The sequence below is a fragment of the Scedosporium apiospermum genome (genome assembly GCF_000732125.1).
Source record: "Scedosporium apiospermum strain IHEM 14462 chromosome Unknown SEQ_SAPIO_0022, whole genome shotgun sequence".
Lineage (NCBI taxonomy): Eukaryota > Fungi > Ascomycota > Sordariomycetes > Microascales > Microascaceae > Scedosporium > Scedosporium apiospermum.
The window spans coordinates 784,590-808,792 of NW_015971723.1; the positions used below are offsets into that span (position 1 = coordinate 784,590).

Here is a 24,203-nt window from a genome sequence, read left to right on the forward strand (position 1 = left end):
AAATCCGTTCATCCTGTGGAAGGAGCATCCCGAGTCCCCTGAAATTGGAAATTTCTGGCTGCTTCGTGCCTTCTGTTGGGATCTTCGAAACATACTTTGTGTGGACTGGTCATTTTGCTGTAATTGCTTGATGTTTCCTGTGGCCGGGAAGGGATAAGCCTGATGTGCCTATGCCAGGGTTCAAGGTCACAATGGCAGTTGCATCGGGGAATTGTACTAGGGTCTGCACCCCTCAACTGACAACGGTGGTCACAACTTGTCATCTCGCCCACTTAACCCACTGCGACGCCATTATGCGAATGCTTCGTACGTGTCGACTAATGTTATCAGCGAGTAATTACTCCGTCATAGTATTTCGTCTAATTACCCCACCACTCTCAAAAAATAGCACCTCTTTTTTTGTGATATTACCGGATCCAGCGCAATGGGAAACGACGGTGGGAGGGTCATCGTTTGGAAGGAGCCCCTGGTCGAGTGGCGAGGCTTTCTCCATCACACTGTGCAGGAACATTGACAGCTTCGGTCTTACTTGGTACTCCTCTGGGCTTTCGTTTGGAAAGTTTCCCGGTTCGAGTGACCCAAGGAATCAATCTCCCATCGACAATGCCATTCCGCCCTATCATCGCAAAGAGACAGCTCCGGCTCGTATTCCCGGACCCTTTCTCACGGACTGCCCTCCTTTGCGGGCCAATCTATTTTACCCCGCCTCACCTCTCCTTCTCCTGGATAAGGGCCCAAGGGGATAACGCAAGAGGTTGGTCAGTCAAGAGCCGCCTGCTATAAGAGGCGCTATTATAACAGCCGCCGTTTAAGCCAATGCCAATACCGTCATGGCTCCACTCCCGACTACATGGATCATGGATGACATCGGATCCCATCCCGTCTCCTCGCCTGTCCAAATCTTGAAGCTCGACGCCGTTGCCCAGCAAGTGCTGTCAATTGGACGACGCAAGAGTATCATGTTGGCATTGGTTGTGCGTCGTCCTGGCCTGAACATTGAATCGAATCCTCCATGAGGTGCGGTCGGCCCTCGATATTGAATGGCACAACTGATTAAGAGCGAAGGGATGGGATGCCACCCAGCGCTGAGACGGGTGAAGAGAGCCGGTGCTGTGCCGGCTTTCCTAACATCCCGCCTCCACCTCTAACCCCAAGGTGATTTATTTCATCTAAACTGCACAACGTAGCAGCTGGTTGAGGTACTCTTACCTGAGAGTCAACCCGCTAACAACCATCAAGCAGACGTGGCCATGAAATATCGAAACGTTTAAAGAAGCTAGAGCCGATGTGGGGGTGGGAGCGGCATCAAAACGCCCCCAAAGTCTATTTTTGCCGCGCGCTTCTCAACATCAAGGATCAACCATGAGAGAACAAAAGGTTATACGCACTAACCCATCTTAGCTCCCAGTCCAACGACAAAGAAGCACACAGATGGGAGATGACTACAACGTGGCCAGATGTTGAACTTGGAGAGATACAGCACGCATGAAACAGCGCAATAAGATGCCATATCTCGTGGAGTCCATCCCACACCAATATGAACGCCGTATTCAAGAACGTCGTCAGGAATTCAGACTCTTCGAGACTCCCGATAAACACACGTCGTCAAGCAAATGAACAAAGCGAACTGTGAACAGTGGCCTATTGTCTTGTGGCTTGTTTTATTTCATACTGGCTTCTCTTTGTACCCCTATGCTGCTCAGAGCATCTTCACTCATAACAGCTTCAACAACCCATCACACTAGACAGCACTTAGATGAAGCCATGCCTTACATCTCAACATACTTCTTTGACTCTGTTCACATAGGGATAATATGTCCACTTTCCATGTATCAACCACTTGTTCAATAATGATCCGTCCGATGAGCATCTTGGAGAAGCATGTGCTTCTTGCTAACTTAGTCTCAACATCACCCCAACTTACAAACTAGCCTTCCTCGACTCCCCAAACTAGACATAATAACTCATCGAGAGCTCACCTGGCTTCAACGATGCCATCCTGTTCTTACCTGCCATTCCTCTTTGCTCCCTGGACCTTCCTTTCTTTGCCCAGCTATCAATTTCTCCTTTCTCCTTTCTCCAAACTCAACCAGGACTATGAAACTGGCATATGGACCATCCAAACTGTCCATGACTTCGAAAAGTCCTGCTCAGCGTTTCATCCCCGAGCCTCGACATCGACCACCGTTTAGAAAATTACCTCCCGAAGCGATGCGCCGTCTTCTCTGGTTGAAACAGTAACTCTAGCCACCATTTCCCTCCCTTTTAGTGCCCCTAACTAACGTGCCATCCTAGCCTCAACGCGTACTACCCAATGCTGGGCCCAATCGAAGGGGAATCCCACATGCCTAATGCAGCGGACTCTGCGGGCCGCACATTAGGCCGCCATAAACGCTCAGACGATACAGAGATTCCGGTCGTGTTCGAGTGGATTCCTTCCGTCCCCGAGGGACTCATCATCTCCCTCACGCAGTCGCGCACCGAACTCGCGACCAACCGAATCTGCCAGCGCCCGGACGAGGTGCGCACTCTTCGCCTTTTGGGCTATTTCCTTACCGATGGCCCACGCGCCGCGCTCATATACGACTTGAACTACGTCCCGACCAACCTTCGCGATGTAATCCAACAAATCACCAAGCCCTGCGCCAATGACCGCCGCAAACTGGCCAAGCTTGTCGTCAATCAAGTTCGGTCTCTCCACGTCCACTTCCGCAACAAGCATCTCGCGCTGCGCACCAGCAGCTTCGTGTTCCTTCGTTCGCGGGTCACCAATCCGGCCGAGAGGCCTATTCACGGCCTGGATCTCGACAAGCCGTTGCTTCTTGACTGGGGTCGGGCCGACCTTCCCGGTATCTACCAGCACCCCAAGTTCAGCGCCGCCGCCAAGCTCTAGTACTTCGACATTTGGTCCATGCTCATCATCATGTCTGAAATCATTAACTGGGAGGTAAATGAATACCCCGGTGAGCTCAACAAGGACCAGTGGATGGAACTCAAGATGGCCAAAAAGGCGGAGCTTGGTGATCCTATCCTGAACGGAATGGCGCTCTCTGAACTCTATAGATGGGCTTTTGAGTTCCTGGATCAGAAGTCGCGTATTCTCGATGACATTCCGTTCTGTGGAATTAAGCGATTCTTTGATGTGCTCTGCCACCGCCTCGATGATCCTAACCTTGTGTAAGGATGCTCCGGGGGACGATGATATACTCCACGATCTTTCGTGGTTGAAGAGAGAGCAACGAGGCTTTCTAGACGTATACCCACTAAATTGTTTCTCGATTCGACGATGCCGAATGGTGTGGATTGATTGATTTCGAAGGCGATGATCTTTTTTTTTTTTTTTTTTTTTTTTTTTTTTTTTTCGCAAAAAGTTGATTTCGAGATTGATTTTCTTCTCTCTTTTTATGCGGTAGATACCCCTTTCGCGGAGGCATCATTGCGCACATTTTTCGTCGTTTACAACCAAAAGTCAAAGATGATTTTCATAAAATCCGTAGTGTTCCTCGTCCTTTCTTACATTATGATGTTGGTGTATGTCTCCCGGCGCTGAATATTTGTTGGATTTTAACTTCGAATCCTTCCATCCCACCCCACGTCTTCAGCTTCTCCCTTTCGTGTCCCTTGAATAATTGCGAAACTGTAAATAGATATTCGCTCGAGGCAAACAAAGCTAATTGAGCTTAATTCCCCTGTTGCCTAGAGTCCCTGTGTTGTCTTCCTCAAGCTAGGACCATTCTATCAAATGGCAATATGAGTCAAGGGACGGAAGCAATTGCGCCGATTCCTACCTCCATCGCAAGTCAAATATCATCGCCGCCTTTTTCTTCTCCTCCTTCTCTATTTCCTCCAATTCAACTAGATATATGTGAGGAATTGTTCTGCGATTATATTTGATAGGTTCTCACATCTCGTCTGTCGCGTCACGACGGTGTTTTTTGCAAAACGAGTGTATCTATGACAATCTGGCCACGACTGAAAGCAAGGAAGCAAGAGGGATACGGCCAGTTCAGATCGTGGGAGGATGGAACAGACAAGTCCTGCTACACGCCGGACTCGCTTCGTGTGCATCTCGGACACTCACAATGCCAATGTCGCGCTTCCGAAAGGTGATGTTCTCATCCATGCTGGAGATCTGACGAATAGGGGAAGCTATGACGAGGTAAGCTTGAGTATCAACGGCATGCCTCATCATCGTGCGGCCTGCTTCTCTCTTGGTCCTGGGCCTTGAGGCAGGGCCGTTCTTGTTGGAGAGAATGAGAACTGACTGTCCTCGTGTAAGCTCTCCAAAGCGGTAGCATGGCTAGAGAAAGCAGACTTTGAATGCAAGATAGTTATAGCAGGTATCTCCTATCACCTATTTTCATCATCCTAGTTCTCGAGCTCAATCCCTAACCTCTCCCCCCAGGAAACCATGAAATCACCCTCGATGAACCGTACTACAACAACATCAAGGCATCATATCCACCAAGCTTGATCGAATCCAGCCCCAAATGCCTCTCCCTCTTAACCTCCTCCCCGTCCATAACCTATCTTAGCCACACATCCGCCACAATCAAGCTCACTTCGCCCACCGGCCCCCTCACAACCTTCACCGTCTTCGGATCCCCCTCCAGCCCGAAACGTGGTCCCGACATCATCGACTTCTCCGCCTTCACGTATCCTCCCTCCGAAGATCCCGCCACACCTACCTTATGGGACGCCATACCCGCCAACATAGACATCGTGGTAACTCACACGCCACCCCGCCACCACTTAGACACGGTCCCCAACAACGGAAACCCAGTCCCGTTCGGCTGCGAATCCCTCCGCCGAGCCCTCTGGCGTGTCCGGCCCCGACTGGCCGTCTGCGGCCACGTCCACTTCGGACGAGGGGCCGAATACGTATCCTGGGGCCACGAGGAAGGTGAGGAGCTGTCTACGGAGAAGTGGATCGATCCCGCGCCCGAGGGGAAGAAGAACAGTCTCGTGGACTTGGTGAAAGGATTAGGGTCGGAGCAACGTGGTCGTGGTCGGGAGGGGACATGTGTTGTTAATGCGGCGATCATGACGGAGAGTTATTTTCAGCGGAAGGGGCACAGGAAGATGAGTAAACCTATTGTGGTGGATTTGGAGCTCCCTGTATGGACGTGATGGAGGACCCGACTCCTTGGGCATGGGGGCATGAATTCTGTTCGGCGGTTACTGATTAAGACAAGAGTATGCGAACCCGAAATCTGTAAATGTGTTCTCGCCAGGGAAGCTTCCCGAGCAAAAGGCGCCACGTCTAGATGTTTAGACACATGCCCACATTGCCATCAAGCTGGACCCGGAGCAACGGGGCCGCAACGGGACCACGGGTCCGACGGAGAGAGAAACAGCTAAGCTCTGTGCTCCCAGCTGGGAATTTAGAACCCAACGTTCTACACGTTTCAATTTTACAAGTGGCGTCTTCCAAGTCGATACTCCTCCAGCGCAAGATCAAGTCTCGTGAGCTCCAGCTCCAACCAGTCTCGTACCCGAATGCGTGCCATCAAGCCTTACATCGCACCCATAGCTCTAGGTACAGCCGAGAAGCGAGACCGAATTAGAGCATTGGAACTCAGCACGAAAGCTATCCCTTGGCGCAGCTTGAAGAAAAGGAAATTCCAAATTTCTATACGACCAGCACATTCAATCTATCGATAAGCAGCTCGGGAGGTTTCTTGGGATCCAGTCATGAGGCACCCGGGACGCTGACGACGCATTTCCCCAGAAAATCGTTTGCTGCTGGTTCCCTTGCCCCAGAAATGCATTGACGAACGCGAGGAATTACCTGCGAATCAGAAGGCTACACACCATCCGAGGAAAATGGGGGTAAGGTGCCTCTGCTCCAATACCTGTTCGAGAAAATGCCTTGGGACCCGGCATTTGCTATTCGATAGCTTCCCCCATTCTGCCCAACCACCGATGTACGAAGTACGGTGATAAACTAAATCCGCCAGAGCTCTCTCGCCAGTTTCCTTCTTTTTTGCTTACTCTGGGCTGGGCGCACTTCTCTTGAGGTGCCTCCCACCCTTTCCAGTCACCCCATTGCCAAGTTTCGATGCATGGGATGATCAGCGGACAAGCCCGAAAGCGGCTCACACCCCCAAACAGATTTACTGGGGGGAAGGTTCGCTTGACGGCGGTCAGGTGGTGTTTTTTACCCATCTTCGACGACTGGTGGCACCAGCTGACAGCCCGGATGACGATTGATCGGTCTCTCTGGGTGTTGCGACTTGTCTTGACATCCAATCAAGATGTAGGTTTGGGCGAGTGGGAGGCAAAAAGAGGGCAGGAAACGGCATTAGGAGTTCTTCCGCAGTTGCTTGGGTGAGTGGGAGCAGAGGTTTCCTGCAAATGCTCTTTTCACAAATGTTACCATTCAGGACTACCAGGCCAAGCGCCAGACCCCCCATCCGAAATAGTTTATCACACTCTTATCACGCGAGGTGCAGGCGATGCCTCTGAAAGAGGGGAAAGGGGAGGCTCTTCCTCCTCCCTCGTGGTGGAATCTGCTGCGTGGAGAATAGCGAAATAGCCGAGACCTCAAATTCAAGTGGCGCCTCCCAAGCCCGCTCCATCACATAAACCGAGCGCTACGACGGTGCTAGCTAAGGCAGTATCTTGCGCTGCCACCAGCTCCTGAAATCCTCAGGATCCCCCGTAAACAGTCCCCATAATACTTCGTACTTCGTACTGCCCACTGCGTTGCGGGTAAAAAGCGGATTGAGGATCAGCCGGACAGGAACCCTGGCCCGAGTCCAAGTCCAAGTCCCACCGCTGCCGCAGTTCCCGCGACCTATCCGCTCTGTTAAAATTCACGACATGTGTAGATCCCCTGGGGTCCGTGAGGGCTGGGAAAAAGGTACAATGTACCGGATGGGCTGGGCTTGGTGGCCCATCTTGCAGAAACATCGCCACGAGTCAACCGAGACAAACCAGGGTCCCTGACTAGTGCCCGGCTTTCCTTCATGCTCGAGGGGGGCATTGAAGCTGGAATAAGCAGTCATGCAATTACAGAGCTCGCACATACGAGGCCCCGCGTACCGCCGGCTGGGGGCTAGGATATCGTCATCGGAGAGACAGCGGCTGAGACACGGAGGCTGGGGTACTTCAACTTCGTCATAGTGATCAGCTCGAGAAGGAACTCGCCGACGCCTCACCTGAGGGTCCTTGTTCCCAGTGGGCATGTCATATCCCCAGTAAGAAGTCATCTATACCTGGGCAGATGGGCTTCGCCAAAAAAATCGCCTTACACCACCACTACCCGTCTATGATTCGAGTTCACAGTATTTACTTCGTACTCCGTACGCATACAAGCAGGTCGTAGCATAAACATCAAATGACTTTGCCCCCATGCTTTAACAGAGTAGCCGAGGCACAGGGCATCCCCCACGCTTGTTGGTTCCCTAGATGCCCACTCACAAGTCATTCATACACGCTAACTAATTTTCAATGTTTCCCTTTCGTTTGTCCCGAGTCCCTTTCGTAATGGCTAACGGTTTCGAAAGGTGGAGACGGATGCCCAAAGTCCCTCTGTACCCCGCGTGCGCGTACAGTGGCACCTGAATAGCCAGCAAGTATACTTTGTAATCTATTTCCACGGTTGGAAAAGCCGAATGGGTTATCAGAATGTCGTAGTCGAATACCCCGTGCCAATCAGCTTTTGCAAATCCAGACACCAGGCGCGATGTGAAAGGAAAGAAAGACGAGCTGCAAGGTCGGTTTGTGCGTGATAGCGTCGAGTGATTTGACTAACGGCGGCACCTATTCAGAAGGGGGGCGAGTGAATCTCAGGGTCCTGCGGGACGTCCGAGCAATCAAGCTGTGACAGAAGCCTCCGTTCGCGGGGTAGGAAGGAAACCATTGATGGACCCTGGGTTCCGAGAGGGATTAGCGCCGGTGTCTATGGTTATTTCGGGAAACTCAATTCGAGGGGTTTGGAATTCCATTATTTTCTCCCTCCCCTTGGAGCTTCATGAACAGAACTTCCAAAACAGTATGACCGAGCTAAACTCCTAGTACCTTTCGATCTGACGTCTTCCGCAGGGAGCCACACTTTTGTCGTCTAGATGTGGAACTGTCTAGTGGCAACTAGAATAGAGTGGCTTGATCTGGCTGAACCGACGTTACGTATCTTCGTAATTGGGCTTGTAAGACCTGACGAATGCTGAGTCCACCGCCACGCTCAGCCCGGCGTTCGCCTCATGGACCATCGACTCGTCCCGAGCAATTCGCTGGAGAGCAGAAGGAATTAATGCAAATGAAGCTGGGTTATTGCTTCGTAAAAAAAAGAAACCCCAGCCGTGTCAAGGCGGAAGGAATGTATGAGGCGTACCGCCCAGTCTTACCGCGTGGGAAAAGGTTCCTGCTGTATAACACCAACAGGATGCCAGTCAGATCTCACCTCTTCCTTGAAGGGCGAGCACAAATGTGCGTTGGTTGCAAGGCACATGGCTTGCCCTGGATCTCGAAGCGCCCTGCTTACCTTCTCTGTCGTGTTCTTTCGCAGGAATTCCATGCTGCCCACCATCAAGCTTGTACACTCTGGAGGAGCACTTTCGACTTGGCGATAGAACGGATGGATAAGAGGTGGGGGTATGTACGAAAGTTGATTGGCGTACCACTCGCTTGTTCGAACTGGAACCCATCCGTTTCCCACGATCTTTTGACCCATGTCTTACTTCCTTCTCGATGAATCTTCAGTCCCGAGCCTAAGAGCCTCCAAAACAGTGCAGATATTCATTACACACAGTGAACCTTATGGGATTGACTTCGTACTTCGTAATATGGTATTATTATTACTTCGTAGTGTTATTTGCAGGTACTTTGAAAGAGGAGGTCAGTCTCAAGATTCACAAGTACAGTGCCGTTTCCTGATCGGCAGCTTCCAATACCATCTGAAGATGTGCAAGAGTGTGGAGGGAACGAGTCTCATCCCGCATGGCGTGGCTGAGCTTTCCGCGGGATCCTACTGGTTCCTTGGCTATATCCAGCCTGTGATTCGTCTACCTTGCGTCCCCAACTGTACCTGTGTGTGTATCGCACAGCGAATCGATTCAAGTCGTATTGCCCCTCCCTTCGTCTCTGCGCCGCTCTTTCCCTGAGAAGGGGACGAGTAAGAGGTACGTACTTCGCACTTCGTGCACTACCATTGTTCTTCGACCCAGAGTGGGCTCCGCTCCGCATGTCAGTGACGTACTACCTTAAGCGAATCACCGTCGACCATCACCGCGAAGGGCGCTTTCCATAGAAGGAAAAAGAAGAACTCTGAAAGGGGCTCGGGGTGATAGTGACAGGCGCTAGTGACCTTTTTTTCGAGCGCTTTTAGCGTCGATTGCTACTCTTGTGGTCAAGCGATGTCACTAGTGAGTTTCAATGGTGAGGCCATTGAGTCCAAAGTGTGAAGAATATCGATAGATCAGGCTTCGCATTCCTGAATGGCTATTCCTAATCTGCATTGTATCGCCTCCCGAGCCTGCTCGTCGAGTCGTACCCGCTCCGGACTACAGAAGGCTCCAAAAAAGAATGGGGCTTGCTGGCCTGTTAGCATTCCTGGACGGGTGCTGTTTTAGCATTGCCGGGTAGGTAAACTGTAGGTCCTTCATGCTAGTGTATGGAGCGGTCATTGAGACGCTGGATTAAGGTAGCGCCCAGGTAGACCTAGCGTGGGGGGGAGAGAGGCGAACTTGGGGTCATTGGACAACGTCTTTCGCTCAGGTGATACAGATGATTTTGAAGTCGGTAGACGGACTTAGGGCCTCAGGCACAGGTTGTTCACCCAGCCGGCGGTTGGCTCACAACCGATACCTCTTGAAAGGGGAAGAGAAGAGCACAACGCTGTCGATCTGACTGGCTCATTCAGGTCACAATACTGGTCCACGATTTCGGAGAAACAGACAATCAATCTGAGGTGGTGGAGGGTCTTGACTGGCCCTGAGGAAGCGGGGCGGGCGAGTTCGGCGGAGGGGGCGCCATGCACGTCTCGCAAAAAGGGAACAACTATCACGAGTGGCATCCGATAATGATACACGTCCCCTTTCCAGGGCGAATTGGCAGTCCATTGGCCTTGGCCTAGCGGGTTGAGCTGCATTCGGAGGCACGGAGGAGAGCTTTCTTTGGAGGTGCGTGTTGACACCCAAAAACCCACTGCAGCCCTGCGTTGTCGGCCACCAGCGGCCCCTGTCGTGGTGCGCTGATGGTCAGTCGTTGGACAGACATGCAACCTTTCTCTTGGGGGAGCCCCAATCCTCGCATCCTCGCAATTGAAATATAGCGAAGAAATGGGTGGGCAGGAGTCAAGACTTGCATGGAGGACGCTGCGACCTTCCGCAGGGCCGACATGTATTGGGCCAGGAACAGGGCTTTGATTGTTTATGCTGTCTATTTACTTTATGGGGTAGTACTCTGGACGAGAGGAGTTAGAATAGATTGATGGGTCGTGTCCGCGTGGGTTGAAGAAAGACTGAAGTTGGATAATACTAGTCAGGAGCATGGAGATGGAGCAAGGTACACAGGTAATTGCAGTACAATTGCATCGGGGGATAGAAGCAAGCAAGATGTACAACATACCAGGGGTCTGTTGGTCTACGTATACTAGTATATCGGTACACTTCAGGCTAATAATGCGAGAATGCTACTTCTTTATCCCATGAATAATTGTACCTTACTACTTCCGAGGCAGTTTTTGTGAAGTACCTATGCCAGACACCCGTCTTGGTCTGATCGACCTCGAGCAGTCGGACGCGGGGGAGACAAGTTTGGTTCTGCTTGAGAGAATAATATCATATTCGTCCCGCGGATTACGAAAAGCTATTCATCATCTTCTGGAAAGAAGTACGGACAAATCCCTCAATACTCCTCTCCCACATGCTTCATGGAACTGTGTCGAGCGGCTGCGACTTCCCCAACCAGACCCTGACCTTGGAAGCTCATCGCTGTCTTGTTTGACCTTGGGGAAAGTGCAGGGGCTCCTTTCAAAATGTGGGGTTCAAAACGGTGTGAATCGAGACAACAGGACTGGGACATGCTCGGCATTGGTCAGGTGGCACTGTGAGGACGAGTTGGGGATGCAATGGTCGAATGGAAACAGAAGCTCGTTAGATGCTCCCCCTGGCTTCCAAGCCCGTGACTAGATTGTGGAATATCTTTTGAAATGTTGGATCCATTGAATGCTTGATCAATGTCCGTCCTTCAGCTGATATTCTGGCCTTGATCGGAATCGGATTGTTGGGTTAGGGTGAGGGGAGGGGCCTGTCTCGGGTACCTGATGTACACTATCACCTACGAGACTGCGTGGGATACATCCCAACCCCGATTTCATGTGTACTTTGTACTCTCCATGACATGGTGGTTCCTTCCAGACACAAGGGTCCATGATGGGCTCTTTTTCTTGCCGAATTGAGATCACGAAGCGCGTCTTCTTAGACTTCTGTAACCACCGAGCAAAATATCTCTAGTGTGCATTTGTTTGTGCCGGATTTCCAAGATCTACATAGTACGGCGCTGGCTTTTCGTGGGCCTCCCGAGTCTCCATGGAGACCATATCTACAAGTCCGAAGTACAGCAACGTAAGAGAGGTCTATGAATTCGTTTCGGCACTCACCGCCATTACCTCGCCAGATCTAGTAACCGTTCCAGTTGTCCTTGACAAACAAGCCAATCATTCGCTCTCTCCCACAAAAGGGTATCCGTGTCTTCTGACCTAAAAAGGGTATTTCTTCGTGAGATCGATCTGGGGTCATGACACGATACAGGCAAAAAAAGAAAAGAGAAGAGAAGGGAAGAGACCATAGTGGGTTCGCCTAACGACGAAACGATACTGGGTGAGAATCCCGTATCCGCATTGTACAGCTTGGCCTGGCCCGGCTGGTCTATTTCCAATTGTATTCACTACGTCAGCATCTCAGCACAGTTTGTCCAAGCCTGGCTTTTTTTCATCGTAACGAAGAACTGACTATTAACTGTAGGACGAGCGAGAAACCAACATGGTCGACCTCTTAAAGCTGTTTGCTCTCGTTAAGATCTAATTCATGACTTTGGATGGCTCATAATTACTTGATCTCATCTATCCTGTACTCCGTACGGGGCATTACCAATTTGTGCTTGGGCTGCCCAGCCAGGCCATGCTCCCTCCAATATCCGTCCCTCCGCCCCTCTCGCCCCCCATCCAGAGGTATCGCCGAGCCCCGTAAATACCTAGACCACACTTGCACCGCCCATTCAGGGAGAGCCGACCTATGAGTGAGCCTCTGCCATCGTACGCTGCAGGTTCGTCATCCCCATTCGGACAAGGTGCTGTCAGCCATCACATCTCGCAGTGCGTCGACTGACTTTCAGCGGACCAGCCCCATTGGAGGGCCCGTTGTCTGGTCTCCTCGAACGAGATAAACCACGCACATCTCCCCTTGAGGTTTCTTCGGTCTTCCCTTTTGGTCTTTCTTCTCTACGCTCTGGCCCTCTGTGCCACGAGAATTACTATTATCGCGATACTCTTACAACAATATCCAAAGGGAACAAACAGCACAAGTTTGTCGATCAGACTAACGTGTGCTGCCTTCCCTCGTTTTAACCCGTTGCTTTCGACAACTGATTATTCTTGATCGGAGCGTTTCGCCTCGCTTCGTCCCGACCTTTACAGCAAATCAGCCCCTCCCTCGCCGACGGGATTCTCGCTCCTTAAACGATCGATCCCTACTTTTGACGGTCTTTCTTTTTCTTGGGGTGTTTCGTGAACCCGGAAACTTGAAGTCGACTTGAAGGAAAACGAGCCCTGAGATCAATTTGGACCATCTATTTACAGTTCTCCTTGAGCTTCCAACACGCAAATTGACCGTTCTGCTCGATACATCCGCATCGAACACTTCTGCAACAATTCGCCTGATAGACAGGATACGCAAATTCAGCTTTTCTCTCTACCAAAATCCTATTCATTGGTTCATTGCTAGAAGCGAGCCTGAGCGAAAACCACCTGTGACGCCCAATAACCATATCGAGACACAGAAGCCGTTCTCGCCTCGACTTGGAACCATAGCCTCAGACTCGACGAATCGATATCCTACACATTTAACCTCGACTTATTACTTTTGCCTCGACTTCTTTTTAATACCATTGCTCAGGTATGCATATCCACGTTTACACATCTCTACGCGGGAGCTGGGAGGTGACCCTTGCCCCTCCCCTCCCTTTCACGAAGAATCGGAACCACCTTGCATGCAAGCCCAGATTTCCATCTCCCATCACTACCCGCCCCGCTTAATGTCTTGCCCCCTCTTTCAGTCTCTCTCCTCTCTTACCCCCCCCCCCCCCCCCCCCCCCCCCCCCCCCCCCGGCCCTCCACAGGACACTGGCCATGCTCGTCTGGCCAAGCACACCACCTTGATGCATCATCGACCCCTCCTTCGTCCACTCGCAGTCCCCTGTCATTCCCTGACTGGCCTGGACCCACTCACTCACTAGCACAAGCACCCACCAAGAGCCAGAATCCAGTCCTCACAGAGCCAGCGACCCCCATTCGTCAACCCCCAAACAACACAGAAGCCTCGACTCCGCACACAAGTCAGAGAGACCAGGTGTCCCAGTTGCCCGCTGTTGTCCAGTCCCGAGCACCAAACCACCCACCCTCCTTACTTCTCGAGCAACTACTACTTCTACTTGACCCTCCCTCCCGCTCTCTCAACTGCTATCCTTCTGTGACCTCATGTCCATCCCACTGGATCTATATCTTTCCCAAGGAAACATAAACACTCAGTCCATTTCTCCTCTCAAACCAAGTCCTTCCCCTTCAATGGGTGCAAGAATCTGGAAACACATCACTTGTTCCAACCTCTTCTTCGGTAGTCCTCTGTCAAGCTTAGTCTTGTTGTACTAATAGTTGCCCAGCCTGGAGCCTCAGCGACACACTCTGCTTATTTTGCATTATTCAGTTTCTCAGTTTTCGGTCCTGATCGTTCATAATCCCCAGTTCCTCGCTGCAACCGGATCCAGCCGTGTATTTTTTTGAGGGTTTCCCTTCCCTTCTCTTCCCTTTCGTGTTTCATTTTCACGATTGTTTCGGCTCTTGCTCCGGCATAGCCTCAAACTTCGATTCTTCTCGTTGCATCCCAATTTCCATTACCTTCGCAGCCATTCGATCCCTCGCCAAAGTGTGAAGGGCTGCGTAGAGCAACGACGAAGAACGACACACTTGCACCATTAGCATTCTCATTTTCGCCTCCCGACAATTTTTTGCCTCCCCCCCTTGGCGCCGGTAACCGACCAACCAACCAACCATCTTTATCACGCCCCTTGGTTTCCCCTGATCGTGTACTATTATTTAGTATCACTCTTGTGAAATCGTTATTTCAACCACCTCGTCTTCTCCATCGCCGACACCCCTTGCTGGCTTTCCTAACGTCAATCCCTTCAAGCCGGCTTTCCCCCCGCAAGACTTTGACCTGCATTCGACATAACCATCATGCCCCCCCCGTTACCTCCTGATCCATACAAGACTTTGGGTGTGTCGAAAACGGCACAGATTCCCGAGATTCGCACTGCGTACCGGAAACTCGTCCTCACATGCCACCCCGACAAGGTGCAAGACCCCTCCCTCAAGGAGAAGAAACTTGAGGAATTCCAAAAGTTGCAGCAAGCGTATGAGCTTCTCTCAGACGACAAGGAACGGACCAAGTACGATGACCAGGTAAAGCTGATGGAACTCCGAAAGGAGATGGGCAAGGCTATGCCGAACACGTCATCTCCTCGCACACCTAAGACGTACAACGTGAGCATACGAACTGCCGAGCCGCCCAGATCTTCGCCATTTGCCCAGTCGCCGCCGAAGCCTTCTACGAAGCTGTATACCCAATACTCGGCTTCCCCCTCGGATGACTACATTTTTACAGAAAAGGGTACTGGCCGGACTGCTAGGCGTACGCCTAGCTACGAAAAGACCCCCGGCAGTGCCCGCAAGGAAAGGGAAAAGGAGAGGGATGAGGATAAGGAGCGGGACCGACCTCGCAGGAGGAAAGAGAGGGAAGAGATGAAGGAGGACCGTGAGAAGGAGCGCGAACGCGAGCGTGAGCGGGAGCGTGAACGTGAACGTGAACGTGAACGGGAGCGAGAGCGAGAACGAGATCGCGAACGGGAACGGGAACGCGAGCGTGAGCGTGAGCGACGCCCAAGCGAAAAGGAAGGTCGCAAGACCGAGAAGAGGCGTCAAGAAAAGGAGAAGCGGCAGCAGCGTGGTAGCACGTATGTGGAGGAGTATGATGACGAAGAAGTCAGATCCTCGGAGAAGAAGAAGTCGAGCGGCCGCAAGCACCGTGAGCGCGAGTCGACTCCCAAGGTAGACGAGAAGATGGATGAGAAGCTGGATTTGGCGTCTCAATACATCAAGGCTCGGTCTTTCGCACCAAACCTCGAGAGGGCGGCGACGTTCGACGGCACCTTCCGTCACTCTCCTCCATCGGTGCCGACACCCCCTCCAGCCCGGAGCCCACCCTTCGCACCGCCGCCACGTCCCACAGAAGATGACGATGACGACGACGATGATGAGGAAGAGGATGTCGTCCACCGTTCCCGCGCTCCTCCGTCTCGTCGGGGATCGTATGACTCTCCTCGATCCCGAGACCGCCCATTCATCCGCAAGCAGTCAGTCTCGAGCATCCGAGAGGAAGACCCGCCAATTATCTTGTCAACCTCACCTCGTGTGGTCATTGCCGAGTCACCTCCTCGTGGAATTCCCAAGTCGAGGACGTTCCACGAGGGCATGGGCATGCACCAGCCGATGGCCATCCCGGCCATGAGCAGGGCGTACACGTATGCCGGTGACCCAGTCGATCCGCGTGGTCGAAGCCGATCTAGGCAACAACCCCAACGCATGGTGGAGGTCAGCGAAGAAGAGGATGAGGATGAGGAGCGACATACCTATATGCAGCGAAAGCATAGGAACAGCACCCGACGAGACTCGGGATCCGAAGCCATCGGCATTCCGTACAAGAATAACAAGCCGTACGGATCCGACAGCGGCCGGAGCCTCGGGCGTGAGTCTTCCTCGTACCGGGACTCACCTGGAAGGGGAAGCAAGGTGTACTATGTCAACAGTGCATCGTCGGGTGTCCGACATGTCGAGCCTTATCCCCCCATGTACCACAAGGTCAAGACGAGGAAAGAGTTCACGAACGAGGATGTCGCCTGGAGTCGTTTCAGCGGATTCCCCTCGGAGGTGGGCACTGGTTTCTGATGCTACCAGTTTGCCCGTACTCGACCTCGACCTGTTCCGTGGAAGAACCTCCCTCTCCCAGCCATCCGAATCCCGCGCAGACCGAAACGTGTGTTGCGTGTATATTTCGTGTTGTTTTTTTTTTTTTCCCAGCTTGTGTTTTATCTCTTATTTTCTACCAGCATCATCTGCATCTTGCCCTGCCTTTCGTTTCTTTTCTCATTCATTTTTTCTTCTATTTCATGTTCTTTTTATGTGAATGACGGCCATCTTATAACGGAAACTAACAATATGACGATGCTTCATTCTTTTGGCATACAAACTTATCTTAAACTACATCAAGGTATATTTGGAAATGATAAGGGATACGGGGGATTCTCATATTCCGGTGTCTGGTGATTTTGATTTTTTGTTTGCTGTTTTCTGCCTTTTTCTGTTTCTCTTATTTTTCCACTTGTACTCATCATGGAAGGAGTTCTTTTTCTTTTTCTTCCCACTTTATAGTAACCCTAGCTTATTGGCAGGGTATATTGGGTCGTTTCTTTTCTATTTTATTTCAAGGGCTAGCATTATAACTCGAACAAACTCATTGGGATATTCAAGGTGTGGAACGGTTTTTGGGCAACTTTACTTACGCAAACGGGCACATTTCTTTTTTCGGGATGAGATATTGAAATGAATGAAATCATTTGGAGATGTAGGAAATTCCCACAACAGCATTGGGATTCCGAACAAAGGGGGGAATGAGACCTCGCCCAACAGTCGAGGGAACACGGGAAACAGAGCATTATTTCCAAGCCCTGTTTATTTCTTGGACTACAGTTTTTGTTTCTTTTGAAAGAAAGAGGAAGCGTGTTGGCTCGGGGAGAGAGGATGGAGAATTTGAGGGAATTCGGTTTTAAAGGGGTTTCAAATTTCTTGAATCCTTTCCTTTTTGCTTCGTGGTTTCTCTCTTGGTTCTTTCGGACTCTTTCTTTTTGAATCTATACGAAACTTTTGCATTCTTTTGCTATGGCTCTGAAACCTTTTTCTCTTGACTTGCTTGCTTGTGAAGTTGCGATTGTCTAGTGATTTGCTTGTTTGTAGATTCGTACCGTTATTGTTAGAGCCGATGTATCTTGGGTAGTTGAAGCGACGGCTAGATCAGAAAGAGAAAGAGTGTGTTGGCGCTTGTACTATGGATAGGGAACCTCCGGTAGCTACCTCTCTCATACCGTCTTATCTGTATGTTCTCTTTCTCGAGGTTGATGGGATCAACGAGGATGACTTTTGGATGTTGGGGTCTATGTATACAACAGCGAGAAGGCAACCGGTCGAAGATGTGTTATAGCCGTGGGGAGCCAGGACGTCGAAGTCTAGTTTTGGCTCGAGACATAGGTGAGCTTGCTGCCTTTCCGGGAGGCATGAACCGCGGTGGTTTCTTACGGTTTCCAAAGGAGCGATAGAAGTTGTCTTAATCGTTTGGGGATATTTGTTTTCTTTTCTTAATTTGAGCCTGAGACAGAGAAGCCATGGGCTTCCATAGTGAAAGGTATAGATGATCTATTCGAAAGATTGAGAGAGGAGCAAAGAAATGGGGGTTTCCTCGGGGTATGAATGTCTATAAGATAAGCCAAGAATAATCAAAAACGATATGATGTAAAATGAAACAAGCCAAAGTGCCAGTATCTTGATCCCTGAACGCCGAACCCCATTTGAAGGGGTTATGAAATCGATGGTGATGAAGAAAAACGAGTCCCATGCCAGCAGGGTGAATCGATTCGAGCCAGACCGAAATGAACGGAGTTCACAAGCTTCTTCTTACTTTCCCAGTCCTCTCCAGCGAGCTCTCTCACATCAAGACGTAGAGCGAGCAAATCTATAGTCTCCAAGTTAGCCAAAGCCACAGCCAAAGAAAAGCAAAAGAAAAAAAAAAAAGAAAAAAAAAAGTCAGAGAGAACTCACCATACTCAACCCCAAAATCATCGAACACCAAAACATGGCATTATTCAAAGTATGCCTATTCTTAACCCACTTCGTCCTCTGCAAAACCACAATAGGCAACTGCAGCATCTGGCAAGCAAACCCATACCCCCTCAACTTCTTCGTAATGCAAGCCAGCACAATCTCGTGACCCACAGCCGAGATCAAAAACGTCATGACCGTCGCCATCGACTTGCCCATCCTCGCGCGACTGGCCGAGTAGACGTGCCTCCGTAGGAAGGAATGCACGGGCACGTTCCACTCCCGGGAGAACTCCATCCAATCGGTCGAGTTCCACCAGTCGGAGTAGAAATGGCGGTCGGCGAAGCGGGTGATTTCCGCGAATGCGCCGAGGACGTACTCGAAGATGACGAGGAAGACGAGGAGGAAGGTTACCATGAAGGGGAAGAGGAGCCAGGAGATGGTTTCGGCGAGGATGAGGAGGGTTTCGGAGACGGAGGGGGCCGCGGTGGTGGTAGAGGACGGGTTGAGTCGGTCGGAGGCGTCGGTGAGCACGGGGAGGATGAATTCTTCGGAGACGATGGTAAGGAGGAAGATGGAGACGAAGGTGGCGACGAATTTGCTCGAGAGCGCAGCCCAGTCTATTTTGGGCGTGCGCGGGTACTCGAGCTCGTAGCAGAGGGTCGGGCAGAGGAGGTAGTCGAGGTAGTTGGACCAGGTGAGGTTGCGCGGGTATGTGACATTGCCCATGGGGCTAGTGAGTTCGCCTGCGAGGTCTTCGCGGAGGTTTTCGAGCTCTTCGTCGGAGCAGCAGGCGGCTTCGTCGATTCTGCTCTTTCCGTTACCGTTGGCGTTGGTTTTAGCGTTAGATTTACCATTCCCGTTGCCATTGAGGTGATGGACAACGTGGTGCTTCTCGCGGTGGCTGAACGAGGGACGCTTGGGACTCGACAGGGTGCCCTCGGGGTTCTCGGGGCTGGGATACATGTAGACGGGATCCTTTGACGCCGTCGACGGGTTATCCAGCGCGCGCAACCTCTTCTCCGTCTCGCTCAAATGTCCATTGTAAAAAGCATACGAATGCATCTTCATCAACATGGTCATGGTATGCAGCAAGAAAAACACCTGCGCCGTCCACGTCCAATCAAAAAGAAACGGCACAGCGACCCAAAAGGCCAACCATGTAACCTGATACAGACTCTGCACGGCCATGCCACTGTTCTTCCACGTCCCCAGCGACTCGGCAGGGAATTTCCTCCAAAGGCACTGCAATGGTAGCGCGGCGGCCGTCGTAGCCACCATGAGGAAATCAGCGAGGGCGAGCTCCTGCAACTTTACGGTGAAGAGGGCCCAGATCTGCACGCGCATGGGGTATCCCGTATCCTTGATGTTGCGCAGCATGGTAGTGATGGCGAGGATACATAGCCCGATCCAGAACAGCGTGTAGAAGCCATGGAAGTCCTTGTAGTCCGAGTTGGGGTCGAAGTGAGAGACGCGCGATGTATAGTCGACGGTGGGGAAGATGCGGCGGCGGAGGCGGCGCTGCTCGGCGCGGGCGAGCTTGCGGGCTGTGAAGAGGTATTGGTCGGAGGGGGGCGCATTTTCGGGGAGGGGGGTGCTGGTGCCGCTGCGATTTTGTTAGTTTTCTGGGTGTGTTCCTCTTGTCTTTTCTGCCGTTCTGGTATATGCAATTGAGGAGAGGGGAAGGAGAGAAGGGATAGGACACACCTGGGAGTCTCGCCGGGCGAGGGAATCTCGGGCGAATTGCGCAGGTTGCTGCTCACGGAGGGTGTCGTGTTGCCATTGCCGGGCCCGCGGTCGCCCTTGTGCCGTCGGACTTTGCGGTGGCGTGAGTTGAGGGTTGTGTCGTCGCGGGCCGTCACGATAGTGTTTGCGACGGCGGAGCGTGTCGAGGCCGATGCCATGTTGGCGCCGGGGTAGACAGTTGATTGATTTTTTTTGCGTGTCGCGGGTCGAAAAAGAAAGAAGAAAAAGTTTGATCCGGGGTTTAGAAAGGATATCTCGTTAGAGGGAACAGACAAAAAAAAGCAAGGGTTCCTAAGATTTCTCGAAGCGAATTGATGAATTGGGTGAGATCTGCTATCTCAGTCTTCCTGATAAAAAGAGGAGAAGCTCCTCCTCGCTCGCTGAGAAAAGGTGTCGTAATCGTGCATGCAAAATGCGACTATAATTCCTCCGGTCTGCCTTGCTGCAGCGGCAGTCAAGAATTCAAGGGTAGATAAAAAGAAAATAAAAAGAATCAACACATGCCCAGAGCAATTGCCGATTCCAGAAGATGGAACGACGTGGGGAGCTTCCTAGGCATCCGGATACTCCGGGTGTTTATAGTCTGATGGAAGAAGAAAAAGAAGGAAAGGGAAATGCGTGGATCGGGAGTGGACAGAAGGGGGGAGGGAGCTTGGGGCTGAGGAGTTGATGACGATGATGATGATGATGTTAGTGGGACAGACCGGGATTGGATTGCTCCTTCCGTTGGACTTGATGGGATTTTTCGGAGCCTCTTTTGACGAATGCTACTGTTTGAAGTTGGGGGAGCTTGATGAAGGAGCGGAGTGTTAATTCTCGTCAGAGAAAAATACAGAAAATACTACTTCATACTTATTCGCTTCATACTTTAGACGCTAAATAGTCCACGTTTCCTTCGTTCTTGTTCCAGGACCTGTTTTGAGGGCCTTGGCTCCAAGGCAAAATGTCTCCTCGTGGCGCCGGGACGAAGTAGCTTTGCCACATGCGCCGCATCAGGAATAGATCGAACATAGGAACTTCCTCTCCCTTTGTCAATTGCCATCTTCTGATCTACCATACGGAGTACTCCCTTGGGCTACGAAACACCGCGCGACACAATGGCTTTTAGAAGATGCGCTAAAATGGAAGGAGAAAGGAAGAAAGACTCTTGCGAAGCGAGAGGTCTGGACCGGCACGGCGCCAGGCTGGCTCAAAGAGCGCCAATGGCTGATGTCTTCTCTGATCCCAGTGGTTCGTTTCTGAGCTTGATGACACTTGGAGGAGACAAGGTGACCCTGGTAACCCCTTTCGTACCTGGTAGCCGGGGTGAAAGGACAAGGTTCAACCCCGACCGTTTCGGGGAATATGGATGGATATTAACCCATGTCCGGCAAAGGTGAACAGGAAACCAATCCAAGCACACTACATTGCACTTTTCATGCTCCATGGGAAGGAGATGCAAACGTTCGGAGAAATGCATTCGCAGATCCCACGTCTAATTACCTCGGCATTTTTTGGTCAATGCCTCGCCTAGCTACTCACATCATGATGTTATTATGGAGATAGAAACAAGCCAAGAATGGCGATCGGCAAGGCAGCAGCTGCATAAGACAATTCCCGCATCTCTCGGAATCAATGTCGATTGCGAGAGAACTACCCAAAAAGACGTACGAAGTACTACGTCGGCTTCGTCAGAGTCGGGTTACGCGTCGACTTTGCATGTACGATAGGCATCAACATTTGTTGTACAGCGGGACGTCTTTGCTCTTCTCAAGGCGTCAGTTTGATGGAGAATGGCTAGCAAGCCTTCGGAGCATCTGAAATGACTTGTTGAGGTCGGCCAAGACGAGCTTGGCAGAAGAGGTGCTGGAAATGTAGATCGTGCAGCGACTCTTCGAGACACCACTTACACCACGTCTCACAGAATTGTCCGCTTCCACGACATATCCAAGGCATTTTCATCTTCATTGCATTTCTCTACATAGGTTTTTTTTTTTTCTTTACCCGTCTACTCAATTCCTTCCCCATACCTTCGATACCAAAATCTAAGATATCGTCTTCTCAATCATGGTAATACCATACTTCTCCTTCAACTCCTTCATAATAGGATCATTAATCTTCGAGCTCATAGGCGCAAGCACGCCCCTCTCCGAAAGCGTGCCATCAAGAACCTGCTTAACCGCAACACCGCAGGGAACACCGACCGTCTTAGCCATGGCCGAGTAGCCCTTGGGGTCACCGTACTCGCAGAGCGTAGAAGTGCGCGTCTCGCGACGGCCATCGGCATGCTCGATGACGAACTTGTGCTGCAGCATGACAAAGTCTCGCTCGCCCTCCTCGAACTGCATCTTCTTCTCGAGCGTGGCGCAGAGCGTGTCGAGCGGGTTTCCGCGCGGGATGATCTGCTCGTCCGAGAAGATGCCGATCCATCGGAGACCGCTGAGGATGCGGGCCTTCTCCTCGGGCGAATCGAAGGTGGCCTTGGAGGCGATGGCGGCCTCGAGGTCGGCCTCGCTGGAGGAGGCGGCGCCGACGATGGTCTTGGTGGCATCCTTCCATGCGATGGGCTGGTCGAGGGTGGCCTGGGCCGTGTCGTCGAGGAAGCCGATCTCTACGAGCACGCGGATGAACTGCGGGAAGCCCTGGTACCGGAGGGTGCCGCGGATGATAGTCTCGGCCTCGGGGATGTTGTAGCGCTCCTTGTAGGGGGTGGAGTCGCGGTTGGGGTAGGCGACGAAGGCGTAGCCGGGGTAGATGAAGTAGGGCTTGGCGGTGCCCATGAGGTCCTTGGAGGCGACTTCGACTACCTTGCCGTCCTGGTAGTACTTGGCGGCGTTGCGGAGAGCGAGGAGCACGCCCCGAGAAGACCACGAGAATTTGTAGCCGAGCGGGTTATCCGAGTCCTCGGGTGCAGGCCTTTAACTCGGTTATCAGTAACCCTCCTTTTTTTTTCTCGAGAAACTTGGTGCGAATAGAAACGAATAACTCACAGGCCGCCACAGAAGCTTAGGAAGGAGATGATCTTGCCACCCTCAGCATGGACCTCCTCGATGGTCTTGACAGCATCTAAGCGGGTTAGTATTCCATGCTCGATTCATATCCTACAAAAGGGTTCTCTTACAGAGATGATCAATTCCGGGATCTGTAGGGAGAGTCAGCTACTTCTATTTGCAAGAGGGGGGGTTGGAGTTGGGGTTGGGGTTCGAGAGATGCCCCTATAAGAGAGAAAAGGAAAGGGAAACCTACCCAAACCGATCTCGTTCATGACGGTGATGCCAGCATCCTTGCACTGCTGGTCGAGCTCCTGCATGGCGGGCGATACGTAGCTCGTCGTGACGACATGCTTCTTGTTGCGGATGGCCGACTTGATGACGGTAGCGTGGTGCGTGTAGGGGATCAAGCTAATGACGAGGTCGTGCTTGGCCACCTCGGCGTCGAGGGCCTGCTCGTTGCTGACGTCGACGGAGGTAGGCGTGGCGTTCTTGACGCCCTCGGAGAGCTTCTTGGCAGACTCGAGAGTCCTGCAAGCTACATTGTGTGTTTCGATTGTGAGTATTGGCGATAGGAGGGAAGGTCAGGGAAGGTCAGGGGTGCGGAGGGCCCCGGGGTGAAGATGTCGTACCAACGGTGACGTGGACGCCGGCGTCGCTGAGGATATCAAGAGTGGGACGGGTGACGAAGCCCGCTCCGAGCATGAGGACTTTCCTGGAGACGCATTTCTTCGTTAGAGCCTTGTTTCCTAGTAGTAGCCGGGTGAGTCCTGTGAATCAATTGATGCTTACTTGCCGCTGGCCATGTTGGGCAACTTTGACGACGTGCGATATCGGTGGTGGAAGAGGTGGTCTTGAAGAGGGGTGAGAGTGAGTCTGAGAGGGTCAATTGACCAACAAATGAAGCCCAAGATGTAGATTTCTCGGCGTGGAAACTACTCCAAGGACTCTTTTTTGTTGTAAGAGTAGAAGAAGTGACGGTCCGGAGATGGGTACGAAGTAGATCCGGGGTTGGCGTGGTGGGGGTGGATTTTGGGATTTTTTTTTTCTTCGTCCCTCCGTCGTCGAACGCCCTCTCATGTTTTGGCGGGGTAGTTGGCCCATTTCCATCGAGGACAATTGGAGGGGCACAATTGGAGGGGCACAATCGGCACAATCGGGGTTCTTCTGCTTACAAACGCCTCGCCTGTCAGAAGTCGTCAAATCCGCCGCAGAGCCCGAAAGTTCGGAAGACCCTGAGGGTCCCGTACTATTCACCAGCGAGATCGGAACGTATGTTAGTCATGTTTCGTCAGAAGCATCGTTCGGGGATATTCCATTGTCGGGGGAGCTTGTCTCCATTG

The 24,203-nt window shown here is 51.7% G+C and overlaps 4 protein-coding genes and 1 pseudogene across 4 annotated transcripts; 3 read left to right on the top strand and 2 right to left on the bottom strand.

Moving 5' to 3' along the window:
• Positions 1-2,097: 2,097 nt before the first annotated feature.
• SAPIO_CDS0510 (uncharacterized protein) lies at positions 2,098-2,893 on the top strand (the record flags this gene model as incomplete). The annotated part of the gene is made up of 2 exons (XM_016783272.1): positions 2,098-2,237; positions 2,296-2,893. The coding sequence occupies 2 exons, from the start codon at positions 2,098-2,100 to the stop codon at positions 2,891-2,893; spliced, it is 738 nt and encodes a 245-aa protein (XP_016646472.1).
• Positions 2,894-2,911: 18 nt separating this feature from the next.
• Positions 2,912-5,130, top strand: SAPIO_CDS0511 (uncharacterized protein; the record flags this gene model as incomplete). Its single annotated transcript, XM_016783273.1, has 4 exons — positions 2,912-3,177; positions 4,144-4,159; positions 4,280-4,340; positions 4,406-5,130. The coding sequence occupies 4 exons, from the start codon at positions 2,912-2,914 to the stop codon at positions 5,128-5,130; spliced, it is 1,068 nt and encodes a 355-aa protein (XP_016646473.1).
• A 9,325-nt stretch (positions 5,131-14,455) lies between these two features.
• On the top strand, positions 14,456-16,222 carry SAPIO_CDS0512 (annotated as a pseudogene; the record flags this gene model as incomplete).
• A 1,810-nt stretch (positions 16,223-18,032) lies between these two features.
• SAPIO_CDS0513 (O-acyltransferase) lies at positions 18,033-20,049 on the bottom strand (the record flags this gene model as incomplete). Its single annotated transcript, XM_016783274.1, has 3 exons — positions 18,033-18,059; positions 18,146-19,751; positions 19,853-20,049. The coding sequence occupies 3 exons, from the start codon at positions 20,047-20,049 to the stop codon at positions 18,033-18,035; spliced, it is 1,830 nt and encodes a 609-aa protein (XP_016646474.1).
• Positions 20,050-21,915: 1,866 nt separating this feature from the next.
• On the bottom strand, positions 21,916-23,666 carry SAPIO_CDS0514 (Saccharopine dehydrogenase (NADP(+), L-glutamate-forming); the record flags this gene model as incomplete). The annotated part of the gene is made up of 6 exons (XM_016783275.1): positions 21,916-22,786; positions 22,861-22,936; positions 22,992-23,012; positions 23,117-23,398; positions 23,493-23,575; positions 23,653-23,666. The coding sequence occupies 6 exons, from the start codon at positions 23,664-23,666 to the stop codon at positions 21,916-21,918; spliced, it is 1,347 nt and encodes a 448-aa protein (XP_016646475.1).
• Between the last annotated feature and the right edge of the window lie 537 nt (positions 23,667-24,203).